Source organism: Scleropages formosus, chromosome 19 (assembly GCF_900964775.1).
Source record: "Scleropages formosus chromosome 19, fSclFor1.1, whole genome shotgun sequence".
Taxonomy (NCBI): domain Eukaryota; kingdom Metazoa; phylum Chordata; class Actinopteri; order Osteoglossiformes; family Osteoglossidae; genus Scleropages; species Scleropages formosus.
Window position 1 is genome coordinate 13,545,260 of NC_041824.1, and position 12,463 is coordinate 13,557,722.

A 12,463-nucleotide genomic window follows, 5' to 3' on the forward strand; every position below is an offset into this window, starting at 1 on the left:
GTACGGGACTCAGCCAGCAGGCCTCTCTGGAAGTTGCTGATCTCCGTGCTTCGATGTTAATGCCAGGAGAAAATTCTCTCAGGAAATCTCACAGTGTGCATCTCCCGTGCCCCCTTGTTATAAAATGTATCCCTTTGCTGTCGATTAAGTGCTTTCATAAAGGCCCCAATTGCTCGGGAGACCAGTGCCTCCCTAACTTTAATTTTTGGCCCCACAGATCCCATTGACTGCACACATCTGATCTTGAACAATGCAGTATAGAAAGGAAGAAATACTGATGGGGCTTTTCATCTTTTATGCATGAGCAGCTTGCTTTTTTGTACCGGGCAGTTTTACTGCTCCTCAGGCGTGTCTCATTATCATATTAATATTCATTACTTCATTCAGAGATTCTTATCTGGCAAAAGGTACTGGTGGTACGGTTTTACACCGTACACACAAGGTAATTCGATCACCGCAGGAGCACGGTGTATCCGTATTACAGGTGTTTCTCACAGCGCCCCTACATCACCTGAGGCTCCGCACGGCCCCACCCCTCAGCACCTAGTGCTCCTCATCAGAGCAGGATTTGCCCACAGCTGACAGCTAGGTTTGGTCCTTCTGTGGATTGTACATGTCCTCCCTTGTTTGTGTGGGTTTCCTCTATGTGCACTTCTGTCCTCCCACAGTCCGAAGACATGTAGTTCAGCTTAATTGGTCACTCTAAATTGCCCTGTGTGTGTTACAAGGGAGTTCACTGTGGTGTATCTAGTCTTGGACAAGGCATCAGCTAAAAAAAAAAAAATGAAGGAAAACTTGTGTCCAGTTGAGTGTTCCCAGCTCTGCCCGTCATTGCTCTGCCCAGCCCCTCCCGCAGTGGCTCGTACCCCTGGCGCATTGAGTAGCTACCTCACTCTGATCTGACCCACGCTCACAGTTCATCACAGCGGAGAAGCCACTGTGCTGCTTTCATCTCTGTACATTTCCCCCTTTGTAAACGAACACTGCGCATGTATAATTAAGCAGGAAGGGATGCTTTCTGGCCTTGCGGGGAATGGGGGAGAGAAAAAAGGAGGAAAAACAAACTGTTTTCCTAAGTTCCTCCTGAGCAAGCCTCTCTTGCATGCGTTCTCAGAGCTGTTAACAAATTAGGAGTAATAACGTCCGTTAATTACAGAGCCTTTTAATTACTTCTTTTCTGTGGGACCTTTTGGGGGTCATTATTATGCACCAGGTTTATGATTAATGAGAGAAGTTGCCTAATTATGGTAATTGCCTCATTTTAATGAAGATTGGTTGTGTGTTTTGAAAAGTTTGTTTACTGCTTTTATTTATTTATTTCAGTGATGCGAGAAAGTGCTCTGAATGACTTTTCGGTAATTCATGTGATGCAAAGACAGATCATTGATTTATGACCATTCATATTGCTGTACAATACTCCAGGAAGACCGATTCATTTTTCCAGTCTGTGGAAAAAAATCTGTTGCCACCCCTTTTCCTTAAATATTGGTACTGGATTTTTTCTTTTACTCAACACACAGGGAATATGACATATGTGGCAAAATGCAAATATGGGTTGAGCCTCTTCTCCAGTGTATTTTGCAGAGATTGCGTTCACCATTTACCTAGTGTACCCCAAAGGTGTTCATGTGTCTCTCGCTCCCTCTTGCTCCCTCTCCCTTTCTCCCCAGAACGGAGTCTGTGGCGGAGAAAATGCTGACAAACTGGTTTACCTTCCTCCTCTACAAGTTCCTGAAGGTAGGCGCAGTTCATCTCGGCTCACGCACTGCACACTAAACAAGTCTGTTGAAATGCAAGTAGACAAACGCTTAAGGAAACACGAAATCGACGCCGGTGAACAAGATACACATACCCTCAGCTGCCCATACTGAATTGTGTGCAACAAAAACAAATATGTATTTAACAGACTGTTAGTTGTGCTCCATCACGATGACTGGACACCACACACATTTTGAGCTGAACCATTAATATGGTCTATGATTTCATATCACTTACTCTGGTCCCTTTCCTCCATTTCCCCATCATGGCACAGCCTCACTGCAGCCCTTCTGTTTGGTATTTAGCAAAACTAAAAATGGATATATACATGTGCTTTTGTTTCTGTGCCTCTTCTCCGCTCAGAGAGCGTGACTCCCTTCCCGATTCCAAGGCTCGAGCGCCACCGCTGTCAGCAGAAGTTCTGCACCATGGGACAGTTCCATCACGTGCTTTGGGCTCATAGGGCTCCTAATCAGACTAAAGAGAGATACTGTAAATCATGGGGAATCGTGGGGACAAAGATGAGTTCTGTTGCTTGGGGCTGCCAGGTCCAGGCTGCCCTCATTGAAGCGCTTTGGTGCAGTAGTTTGATGGAGGTTCGATACGCTGCCCTAGAGTCTCGGTTGGGCCTTCTCAGTATATCCTTTGTTTTTTTCATAAACAAGAACTTGATCTTTCTGCAGCACTGCTGGTTTAAGGTGCTGAGTTGCTGACCCATCTGAGGGTATGCGGAAGGACGGTTGGCAGCCCGTCTTCTCCCAGCTCCCCAGTAAGTGGTGAGCCCTGCTACACTTGCTTTTAGCAAGCTTTCTGGCTGAGCTCACCAAGCCCTCTGGATATTGATTTGATACTAATGAGCCCTGATTAGTGCTCGCTTCAGTGCCGCACTCTTTGAGAGCTCTGCAGTCGAGGGGACGGTGTGTTGCACTTTGCGAAGCCCACCCCTTCCAACTGTACCTTCTACACCTTTGCCTCTAGCACCACTGGCAAGTGACTTCAGAGTCACACACAAAGCGGCACGAGGGCTGGCATTAGCTGTGGACTGAGTGTGCTGCAAGGTGAGGCTGAAGGTGTTACTTCCTTGGGCTGTCTCCCTGGTGGCCATTAGCACCGTGGGGTGTGATGTCTGGCTATTTAGGCGCTCACTCCTCCACTCTCTGGTGGACATGTGTGCAAATGCACCCTAATGAAGCCGGAATTTCAAATTAAAGGTAATTTCAAAGACAAGCGTGCTATCAGAGGGTCTCTGGGAATGATGTATGCGTGTTCCTGCTCGTTAGCAGCTGTCTGTTTAATTACTGCAGATGCTAACGAGATGCTAACGGCATATGGTGGCTGTGGAAGAGGCAAGGCTGACACGTGGGTGTCGGGGGGTGGGGAGGAGGGTCGCAGATGGAGCAAGTTCAGCCTCTGTCCGATCTCACCTGTCTGTGACGGTCGGTGATGAGTACTCTCGTGATTGAAACAGCCATTCATTTGTAGCATGTAATGCATGTACTATTTGATACTATTTGATTCAACTTCGAGTCTGCAAACGTTGTATCATCCATACTGTAGCACTAGCATGGGGTACCAGGCGGCGTGTTGGTAAGAACCACTACCTTGCAGTCAAAAGGAATTGACTCTGAATTCTCTTTTTGTTTTGATCATGGTACTTTTCCTGAATTAATACAGTAAAAATTACCCAATTGTACAAATGGATAAATCATTGTAAGTGGTCTTGGCAAAAAAATCACCAGCTGAATTACTAGTTTTAACCGATCTTATGGGCCAGCAGGTGGTATAGTGGTTACAGCTGCTGCTTTGCACTAAATGGATCAGGGTTCGAATCACCCGTGGTAGTGCCCCTGAGCAATATAATTACCATAAATTGCTCCAGTAGGAATTACTCAACTGTTTAAAGAGGTAAATCAATGTATCTTCACATTGTAAAAGCATCAGACACAAATAAATGTAAATGTTGCACAGATTTCAGCAACAAGCTGCTGATGGATTAGTATTATTATTTTTGTGTGTGTGTCCTTGGCAGAAGTGCTCCAGTGCGCATCGCTCACCTGGTCCCGGCTGCCTGTCGCCATTCCCAGCAGTGCGCTAACACCTAGTGCTCAAGTGCTGTTCAAGCACGCCCCACTCAAAGTGGTTGACCCCGGTTTAACACTCCTATCCGTTGGCACATACACTCTCATCCTCAACTGTTTGCGTTCTGAAGAGTGTTTTCCCAGGGCTCCAAGTCAATGAAATGGCGTGTTATGCCTCCTCGCCTCTGAGGAGGTCTTAATGAGAGCTCGGGTCTCTGCTTCACGTCTGCTACTTACGACGGCACTGGTCCTGTGCGCAGAGGAAATGAAGGTCCTTCTCCTTAAACTGACAAATGGACTCGAGCGCATGTCTTGGGAAGGCCCTGCTAAGACCTCCTTTCCTCTTGAGTGTTGGGGCTTTGAGGTCGAGCTTGACTTCACAGCGATGAAGGAAAGGAGCTGAACTTAGAGGTTCTCTCCTCATTCCTGGGTCTTTAAGCAGCATGGTGCTACAGTTCATACATGGACAGCATCAGGATGAACTGTATAATTTAATATTCCTTCAGATGTTGGATAAGATATCACAGCTCTCAGATGTTGTCAGTGCATTATTTATTTGCTTAGTATGGTATTTTTTATTTATTTTTGCTGCCTTCCTTGGAACATTTTGTACTTCATCGCAGTTATGTAGCTCCTGCAGTGCACTTGGACACAAAGGGATGAGCAACTGTGGCCCTGGAACATGAATTTAGCTGTCATAGACTACATCGCATTCTTCAGTTATACTGGTCTTTTTTTGTGTTAGACATGTCCATGCATATCCCTTATCACCGTAGTAAAATACCCAGCAGCATTGGGTAGCAGCTGGTACTTCCTTCCTAAGAGATTTATTTCTCTCCTTTTCTTTACAGTGGGGAATTTTTTGTTTTCCTCTCCTCGCTAGCAACTACCCTACTCTTTAGTGAACTATAACTGTTGCTGATCCAAACCCTGTATTATAGGATCATCCACAGTTACTGAGTTCAGTGCCGTGTTAATTTGGTGAGAAAAATGCCTTATAAATTTAACAATGGAAATGAACGGGTGCATAGCCGTTTGGTCAGGTGTGTCACTGACAGATATGCGAACATGTGATTGCTATTGTTCCTTCTGTATTTAACTTTACTTGTGGACTGTATGCCCCTACTTACATATACAAATGGCAGTAACAGAGCAGAGCTTGGTCTGAAAGGGGCTTTCTGGTTTCTTAGGAGTGTGCAGGAGAGCCACTGTTCATGCTGTACTGTGCCATGAAGCAGCAGATGGAGAAAGGTCCAATCGACGCCATCACAGGAGAGGCCCGTTACTCTCTGAGCGAGGACAAGCTCATCCGCCAGCAGATCGACTACAAAACCCTGGTCAGTACAGCAGTGCATCCCCATCCCAAAGCCCTATTGGGCCTAAAGGCTGAACCAACATCCCAGGTTCGAGGGTATGCCTGTAGCCTTGCTTGTGGACACAGACTAGGAGAATGACTATTCTCTTTGTATGACTATCTTGGGTGCTTCTCCAAGACCCTGCACTGCGTGAACCCTGAAAACGAGAATGCCCCTGAGGTGACGGTGAAGTGCCTGAACTGCGACACCATCACCCAAGTGAAGGAGAAGCTCCTAGATGCTGTCTACAAAGGTAGCCCTTACTCCCAGAGGCCCAAAGCCAGCGACATGGACCTGGGTAAGTTCGCCACAAACTTGGCTCTGTGTAGTTTGTGTGTGTTGTGAACTGTACCTCTCTGTATGTATTTGAGAACATTCAGTTTATACAAATAATTAATATGAGGAGTCTCTCACTCTGACATATGCTTTATTGGTTCAGCTACATCGCTCCCTTCACCTTGTGGGTTCAACTGTTGGTAGTGTTAGCTGCTTACAATGCGAGACCCATTTATACACCAGGGTAGTTTTCTCTGGAGCAATTCAAGGTAAGCACCATGATCAAGGGTACCACAGTGGGATTTTGAGTTTAAACCTGGGTCCTTTCAGTGGCTCTAACCATTATGCCACCTGTTGGCCCACATGTACAAAAAACAAAAGCGCATAAACTAATAATCTATGGTGATGGAGTAAAAATTGTGAAGAATTAAAGAGAACGACATTAAGGGCACAGGCTCCGTCTCTGCTGCATATCATTACATTTCTGTTGTCACACTGCCTGTGCTGATCAAAGCTTGGTGCTCTGGTTCCGCAGAGTGGCGGCAAGGCAGGATGGCCAGAATCATCCTCCAGGATGAGGATGTCACCACCAAGATAGATAACGACTGGAAGCGGCTCAACACGCTGGCGCACTACCAGGCAAGGCCCAGGTTTTCCAGGAGCAGACTCAGACAGGACTAAATTATTCAGTGAGTGGGAGGGTTCGAGCGGTATTTTCCTCTCTGTTGGCCTTTTGCAGGTGACGGATGGGTCAGTGATCGCCTTGGTGCCCAAGCAGAACTCTGCGTACAACATTTCCAACTCCTCTACTTTCAGCAAGTCTCTCAGTCGATATGGTGAGTACTTAAGACCTCAGATGGCTTGTATTTGCTGGTCTGTTGCCCACAAACATACACTGCAGTTCTTCATAGCGTAGGATGAACCTGTGTTCCAAGTTCACAGTGGATGGTCTAATCTGCATGTCTTCGATTTGTGGTCCCGAGCGTTCTCCATCATTTTCCCTTCACTTTGTGAGTGGGAGTGAAAAAATTCCCGAACTAAACCCGATGCTAAATTTCTTTTACAATTCCTAAATGTGGATGATGGGCCTTAAATTGGGCACCTAGTTTTTTCAAAGGACATGTGTAGAGGTTAAAGCTAAGGTTTGAAAGCTGGACGTAAGGCCTGCAGGGGTGCTAGTTTATGATTGCAGCTGTCATGTTTTTAAACAAATAACTAGTTGCTAGAGATAGATCAGTGTCCTCCTCTAGATTTCCTGGTCATTTTGGCACTAAGTAAACCTTACAAATATACCTTTAAATATTTACTATACCTACAGTTACAAGAAAAAAATTGTGAACCTTTGGAATTACCTGGATTTCTGCATTCATTATGGTCTGATCTTCAACGGAGTGACATTAATAGAGTTAGACGATCTGCTTAAAGTATGCCTGGACTGGCTTAAGAAAGAAGAAGGTTTTATGTCACAAATAAAAGAATAATTAGAAACTTAAAGCACAGTGGTGCAAAGCAGAGGAACAAAACACATGAGTACGCAAGCAAGACTGTATGTACATTGCCAGACAGTGTATCTCAGTGTGTCACACAGCCCCGTGGAGGAATTTTCTAATGTAGTGTCAGTTTATCGTGCCCGACCAAATGTTGCTGGTCTGGACCAGATATGGCAGACCAGATAAATGGAAATCTAGGCTGATTAATTATGAGGGGTATTAGTAATTGCGGCGGACTAAGTGAAAAACCGGATATCTGGAGCCTGAAGAACGGGTTGAGTGCCTTTATTTTTCATTCCAGCAAAGCTCAGTGGAGAATTAAATTTTGTGCACAATGTGTGATTTGAAAACTAATGCCAAAGAGAACGATGGAAAACCAAGAGCCTTATGCAATTTTGTCCCAGGTGTGTGTAGCAGAGCCCATTGAGTCAGAATGAGTCCTGCAATGGAGACATCACCTCCTTGGAGTTGAAATAAAATTGAATCCCCTAGCCCAGGGCTTGGGTCTGTTCAGAACAGCTCTGTATGCTCCCCTCAGATGCTTCCTTTGATGAAACAGCTGTGGCATCTTGGCATTATGTTTGTGTGATGGAATTGTGCGCCGTGATGAGGAGTGCCAGCGCAAACCTCATTTGTCCTCGTCACCAGTCACTCGCCTTGCTGTCACTCACCCTGCAAACATAGGTGGGTCAGGCCAGCTCAGGAGTGGTCGCTGTGTCTGCACCTTGCTCTGTGTCTCAAACACTGGCACCTGGGACTGTGACAAGTAAACAAACAGCAACCCCCCACCCCCTAGGATCCCACATTACTGGGTATATCGCTTGGGCCTACTCAATCACTCTGTCACCCTGGAAAAGAGTATGTGTCTGAGAGCTCCCCAACCCCCCAGCTTATTCGTATTGCCTCCAAGCCTATCTCTTCTGACTGCTAGCATTATGTAGATAAGGAAAACAGGAGCAGATAGGATCTCTCTGGCCTCACGTAATGAAGTATGACATTTATACCATTAATAAAGAGCCTGCGTGTTGGCTCCCCTGGCTGAGGGAGTCTTCTCACAATGGCTGATATTGCCTAGCTTGCTCTCTGCTCGGGATATTGTATTGTGTTCAGGATCATATTATGTGTAATTTGTGCGACGGCAGAGGAGAGTGAAGGGGGAGAGATGGGAGAGGCAGCCAGCGATATTGACTTTCCCTGTCGCCGTTTACCGAGACGTTGTTGAGCTAGCACATGCTGCTCCGCCACTGTGCCAATTAGTCTTAGCTCTGCAAATGAGAATAATGAGTTTGTCCTCTAGTCAAGGTTCACTAGGCCCTTTTTTCCCTCGATGCAACCCGAGGAATCAGTTTGGATCCTGTACGAAATCTCCGGCGTGGCTTCGCTATGGCCCCCTCTCCACAGAGTATGCTGGATGTGTCCGTCATCTAAGTCGCCCCCTGTCTCCTCCTCCTGCCCTACGCAGAGAGCATGTTGCGCACAGCCAGCAGCCCGGACAGCCTGCGCTCACGTACACCCATGATTACGCCTGACCTGGAGAGCGGCACCAAGTTGTGGCACTTGGTCAAGAATCACGACCATTCAGACCAACGGGAGGGTGACCGCGGCAGCAAGATGGTGTCTGAGATCTACCTGACTCGCCTGCTGGCCACTAAGGTACAAGTGTAAAATTTTCTTAATGATGTGTAGTACCGTATTTATAATGCATTTCCTCACATCACATCAGTTTTCTTGCAGTGTTTATACCTTTGCACTAAGGGCACACACACACATGCACATTGTCTGAAACTGCTTGTCCCAAGCGGGGTCACGGCGAGCCGGAGCCTAACCCGGCAACACAGGTGCAAGGCTGGAGGGGGAGGGGACACGCCCAGGACAGGGCGCCAGTCTGTCACAAGGCACCCCAAGCGGGTGTTGAACCCCACACCCACCAGAGAACAGGCCCCAGCCAAACCCACTGCGCCACCACGCCGCCACCCCCCCTCCTGCACTAAGGGGAAGGTGTAGAATCTGGTGCAGTAGTGCCCTGCTAGGTTTGTGGTTTTCTTTACATTCTAGTTTAAACAAGGTATTTCTCATCGCTTGGAGTCTTTTTTGCCCCGCCCGTCCTGTTCCTCTTGGCTCCGTCGAAGCCTCTGTGGCAGCTCTCCATTCCCCCTGCGTCCCTGGCCAATTGCTTCTTAACTGGGCAAAAAGGGTGCCTCGCTCTCCTTTGCCTCCCAGCTGATTGTTTTGGTCCTAATTATTTGAAAATCAAATTGAATCGAGATGCTGTTTACAATCCTCTTGGGTAGTCTGTTTGGAAGCCTAATGGAAGAAAAATGCGTGTGAGGAGGTGGAGGGAGCGCAGATGAGGACAGGTAATTTATTGTGAATCACAGGGTGTCTCGAGGCGTGCCGAGCAAAGTGTGCAGGAGGAGCCCACTCTCAATCTTGCTTAGGCGTGCGCCAATGAGGCTGAGCACAGCCCTCTCCCAGGGCGTCTGTCCTCCAGCGGTGATGTCCGCATGCTTCCACCAGTTTAACTAAACTGGGAATGATCTTTCCTTTTCTTCCTGTCTTTTAGTTTTTGTAATCGGGGGGGGGGGGACTACAAGGATTGGGCTCGACCGACTGACGATCCATAACAAGGGTGCCTTGCTGTGGTGTTGACAGGGTAAGGTAGGATGGCCCCCTGTACCCTCGTTTTCCCACATTACCAGGCTCTGTTGGAGAACTTTCAGGACCTGAGTCTTTACGCATTGCTGGTGGCATCTCCGCTGTGGGCCTTTTGTAAAACCTGCATTTGTTGTCTGTTAGGCCTGGAGTTGTGCTTTAGATCTCCCCTTGTGTGTGACCACCTTCCACTTGAAGTGCTACTGTTTACTGCCACAGCAATACTCCTAAACACCATGTTTATGGCTGTTTACTTGCTGAACGGCTGTCTTTATCCTGGGTGCATCAGGGAGCTCATGGCGGTGGCCCAGGCCCATTCTCCTAGGTTTGTGTGGAAGACGATCAGTTTTAGGAACTAACTCATGCATGTAACACAGGTACTTAGGCCGGCATGGGATTTCCTTCGATTTGCTGTATTTGGTAAGAAACACTAGCAAATGCTGAGCTACAATTATTACTACCATCAAAAGAGTGATAGAATTATATGAGACTGAGAGAAACTTTTTTGTTTGCGGAAGTTATTTGATTATTACATTTATCATCCCTGATTTATACAAAGCTGGTGAAGGTAGAACAAAAACACTGGACTCAAATATGCAACATTATGATCAAAAGTTCTCTCTGATCACTGCCGCCCAGCTGTTGAGTTCATGGGGCGAAATGGAGTTGAACGACTTGGTGATGTCCTATGCTTGTCCCAGCATGTTTCTTTTGTCACAGGGTACATTACAGAAGTTTGTGGATGACCTTTTTGAGACCATCTTCAGCACCGCACATCGCGGCAGTGCTCTGCCCCTGGCCATCAAGTACATGTTCGACTTCCTGGACGAGCAGGCTGACAAACATCAGATCACCGACCCGGACGTCCGACATACCTGGAAGAGCAACTGGTGAGGGGAAAGCCAGTAGAGGCTGAAGCCCTTTTCCTTAAGAGCAATACATGTATCTATCTGTCTGCATGTTTTTACTTGTCTGTGTGTGAGAGATGCGTCTGTACAAGTCCCTGTATTTGGTCAGCTTGACTCACACAAAAGTTCCCGACTCTTCCCTGCTGCCTGTGGTTCGGGAACTTTGAGCAGAAATTTTTGTCAGACTCCCAGCTGTGTCTGCTCACTATGAGGATGAAGAGAATGGGCAGATGAGCAACAGTGACAGCGCACCTAAGCCACACACTTCTCCTCTCTGTGTGCAAAGGCTCTCACGCTGACAGACATTTCAAGATGTATTTGCAAAGACGACACACTGCAGCCGCACTGCTGAGCTCCCGCTGAAACATCACCCTATGCTGTCTGGGGAGAAGCTAGGTCTCCCAGACATGATGCGCTGGTGCTCTGCATACCTGGCCTTGTTTCCTCATTCGTCTTCGTGAAGCTGCTCTTCTTTCCAGACAGTTCCGCTCCTTTGTCTGCTAGCTGTCCTTGCCTCGGCTCCCCTGACGGCTTTTTCTTGTTCCGATCTCCAGTTTGCCCCTGCGCTTCTGGGTGAACGTGATCAAGAACCCGCAGTTTGTCTTTGACATCCACAAGAACAGCATTACGGACGCCTGCCTGTCAGTGGTGGCCCAGACGTTCATGGATTCCTGCTCCACATCAGAGCACAAGTTGGGCAAAGACTCACCCTCCAACAAGTTGCTATATGCCAAGGACATCCCCAACTACAAGAACTGGGTAGAAAGGTATGTTTGCGATTAGCTGGGCTCCACTTAGTCGTTCAACAACTTTCTCTGTCAGGTTGTTACTTACTCGGTGCTCCCATTCTGGGGTTCCTCTCACCACATTGACTAATAAAGTGTGTGTTTGCACTTGGCACTCTTTACATTGTAGCTGCTCCTTAAAATAACTTGGGTACCATGAAAAATAAGTATAGACTGTCTCGCCCTTTCTCAGGTACTACTCGGACATCTCTCGGATGCCGGCGATCAGCGACCAGGACATGAGTGCTTACCTGGCAGAACAGTCACGGCTGCACCTCAACCAGTTCAACAGCATGAGCGCCCTGCACGAGATCTATTCATACATTGTTAAGTACAAAGATGAGGTGAGTCCTGCTGTCTGCAGGTCATCTGTGGGTCTATCTCTGTAAAATAGTTAAATGGTATGGGAAACAGTTTGTCAGCCAAATGGGCTCTCAGAATGCAACCTTTTGACCGTTTTTACATGTTTCCAGTGAAAACCCTAATGCACAAACTTGTAGCTGCTCGTCCACTGTGGACCTTTTGCAGCCACCTACTGCACTGGAGGATCAATCTTACAAAAAAAAAAAAAAAAGACCAGAAATTGTAAAGAAACCGGATATAAAGCAGAATTCATAGTACATTAAATATTAGGTTAATAAAAGACCTGTTGCCTTCACTTTATATCTGCACAAACATATAAACGTGTCTCACTTTAAATGAAGAATGAGCCCGGTGATGAGTGCCATCCCAGGGCGGATCAGAGGGGCACAGGCATGTGACTCGTTATTAGCATGGATGAGTGGTGAGCTAATGGGGCCCTTTGCTACAGCCATTTAGACTGCCTTACAGCTGCCACAAGTCTCATTATCATCATCCTTCGCTTGAGTTTCCTCTCCCCATCCCTCACACTTAGTGCAACCGTCTCACCTCATGCCACCTTTTGGTCCTCCTATCCATATCGCACCTGCACAAGCAGCAGTGGGACAAGGGCAGCTTCCTTTGCACCCCCCCGCTCTCCCCTTCCTTGTTTCATGAAACAGATGTTTTGGCTAGCTTTCAGGGTGGGACTGTGGAACGCCACGGTTATGGAGTTGTGTCGGCATCCCTCCCCCATCGCCTCTGTGACTCTGTCGTCCATCCCTCCATCGTCATTTTCTGCCTCATTAATGGCCCGTCGGA

General features: G+C 47.3%; 1 protein-coding gene across 3 annotated transcripts in view; it reads left to right on the plus strand.

Moving 5' to 3' along the window:
* The window catches only part of LOC108939320 (plexin-A1-like), a 163,160-nt gene that overhangs the window by 146,603 nt on the left and 4,094 nt on the right, over nt 1-12,463 (plus strand). For 2 of the 3 annotated variants that reach the window (XR_001966501.2, XM_018760562.2), the window contains exons 23-31: nt 1,671-1,737; nt 5,027-5,173; nt 5,330-5,489; nt 6,003-6,106; nt 6,207-6,303; nt 8,420-8,610; nt 10,330-10,499; nt 11,072-11,284; nt 11,496-11,646. Coding sequence is in view for 2 of the 3 variants with exons in the window: in XM_018760562.2 (XP_018616078.2) it covers nt 1,671-1,737; nt 5,027-5,173; nt 5,330-5,489; nt 6,003-6,106; nt 6,207-6,303; nt 8,420-8,610; nt 10,330-10,499; nt 11,072-11,284; nt 11,496-11,646 (1,300 nt within the window). In the remaining variant the exon portion in view is untranslated. Of the gene's footprint in view, nt 1-1,670; nt 1,738-5,026; nt 5,174-5,329; nt 5,490-5,630; nt 5,721-6,002; nt 6,107-6,206; nt 6,304-8,419; nt 8,611-10,329; nt 10,500-11,071; nt 11,285-11,495; nt 11,647-12,463 lie in introns of those variants that run through there. The other variant, XM_018760563.2, reaches the window with a different exon arrangement.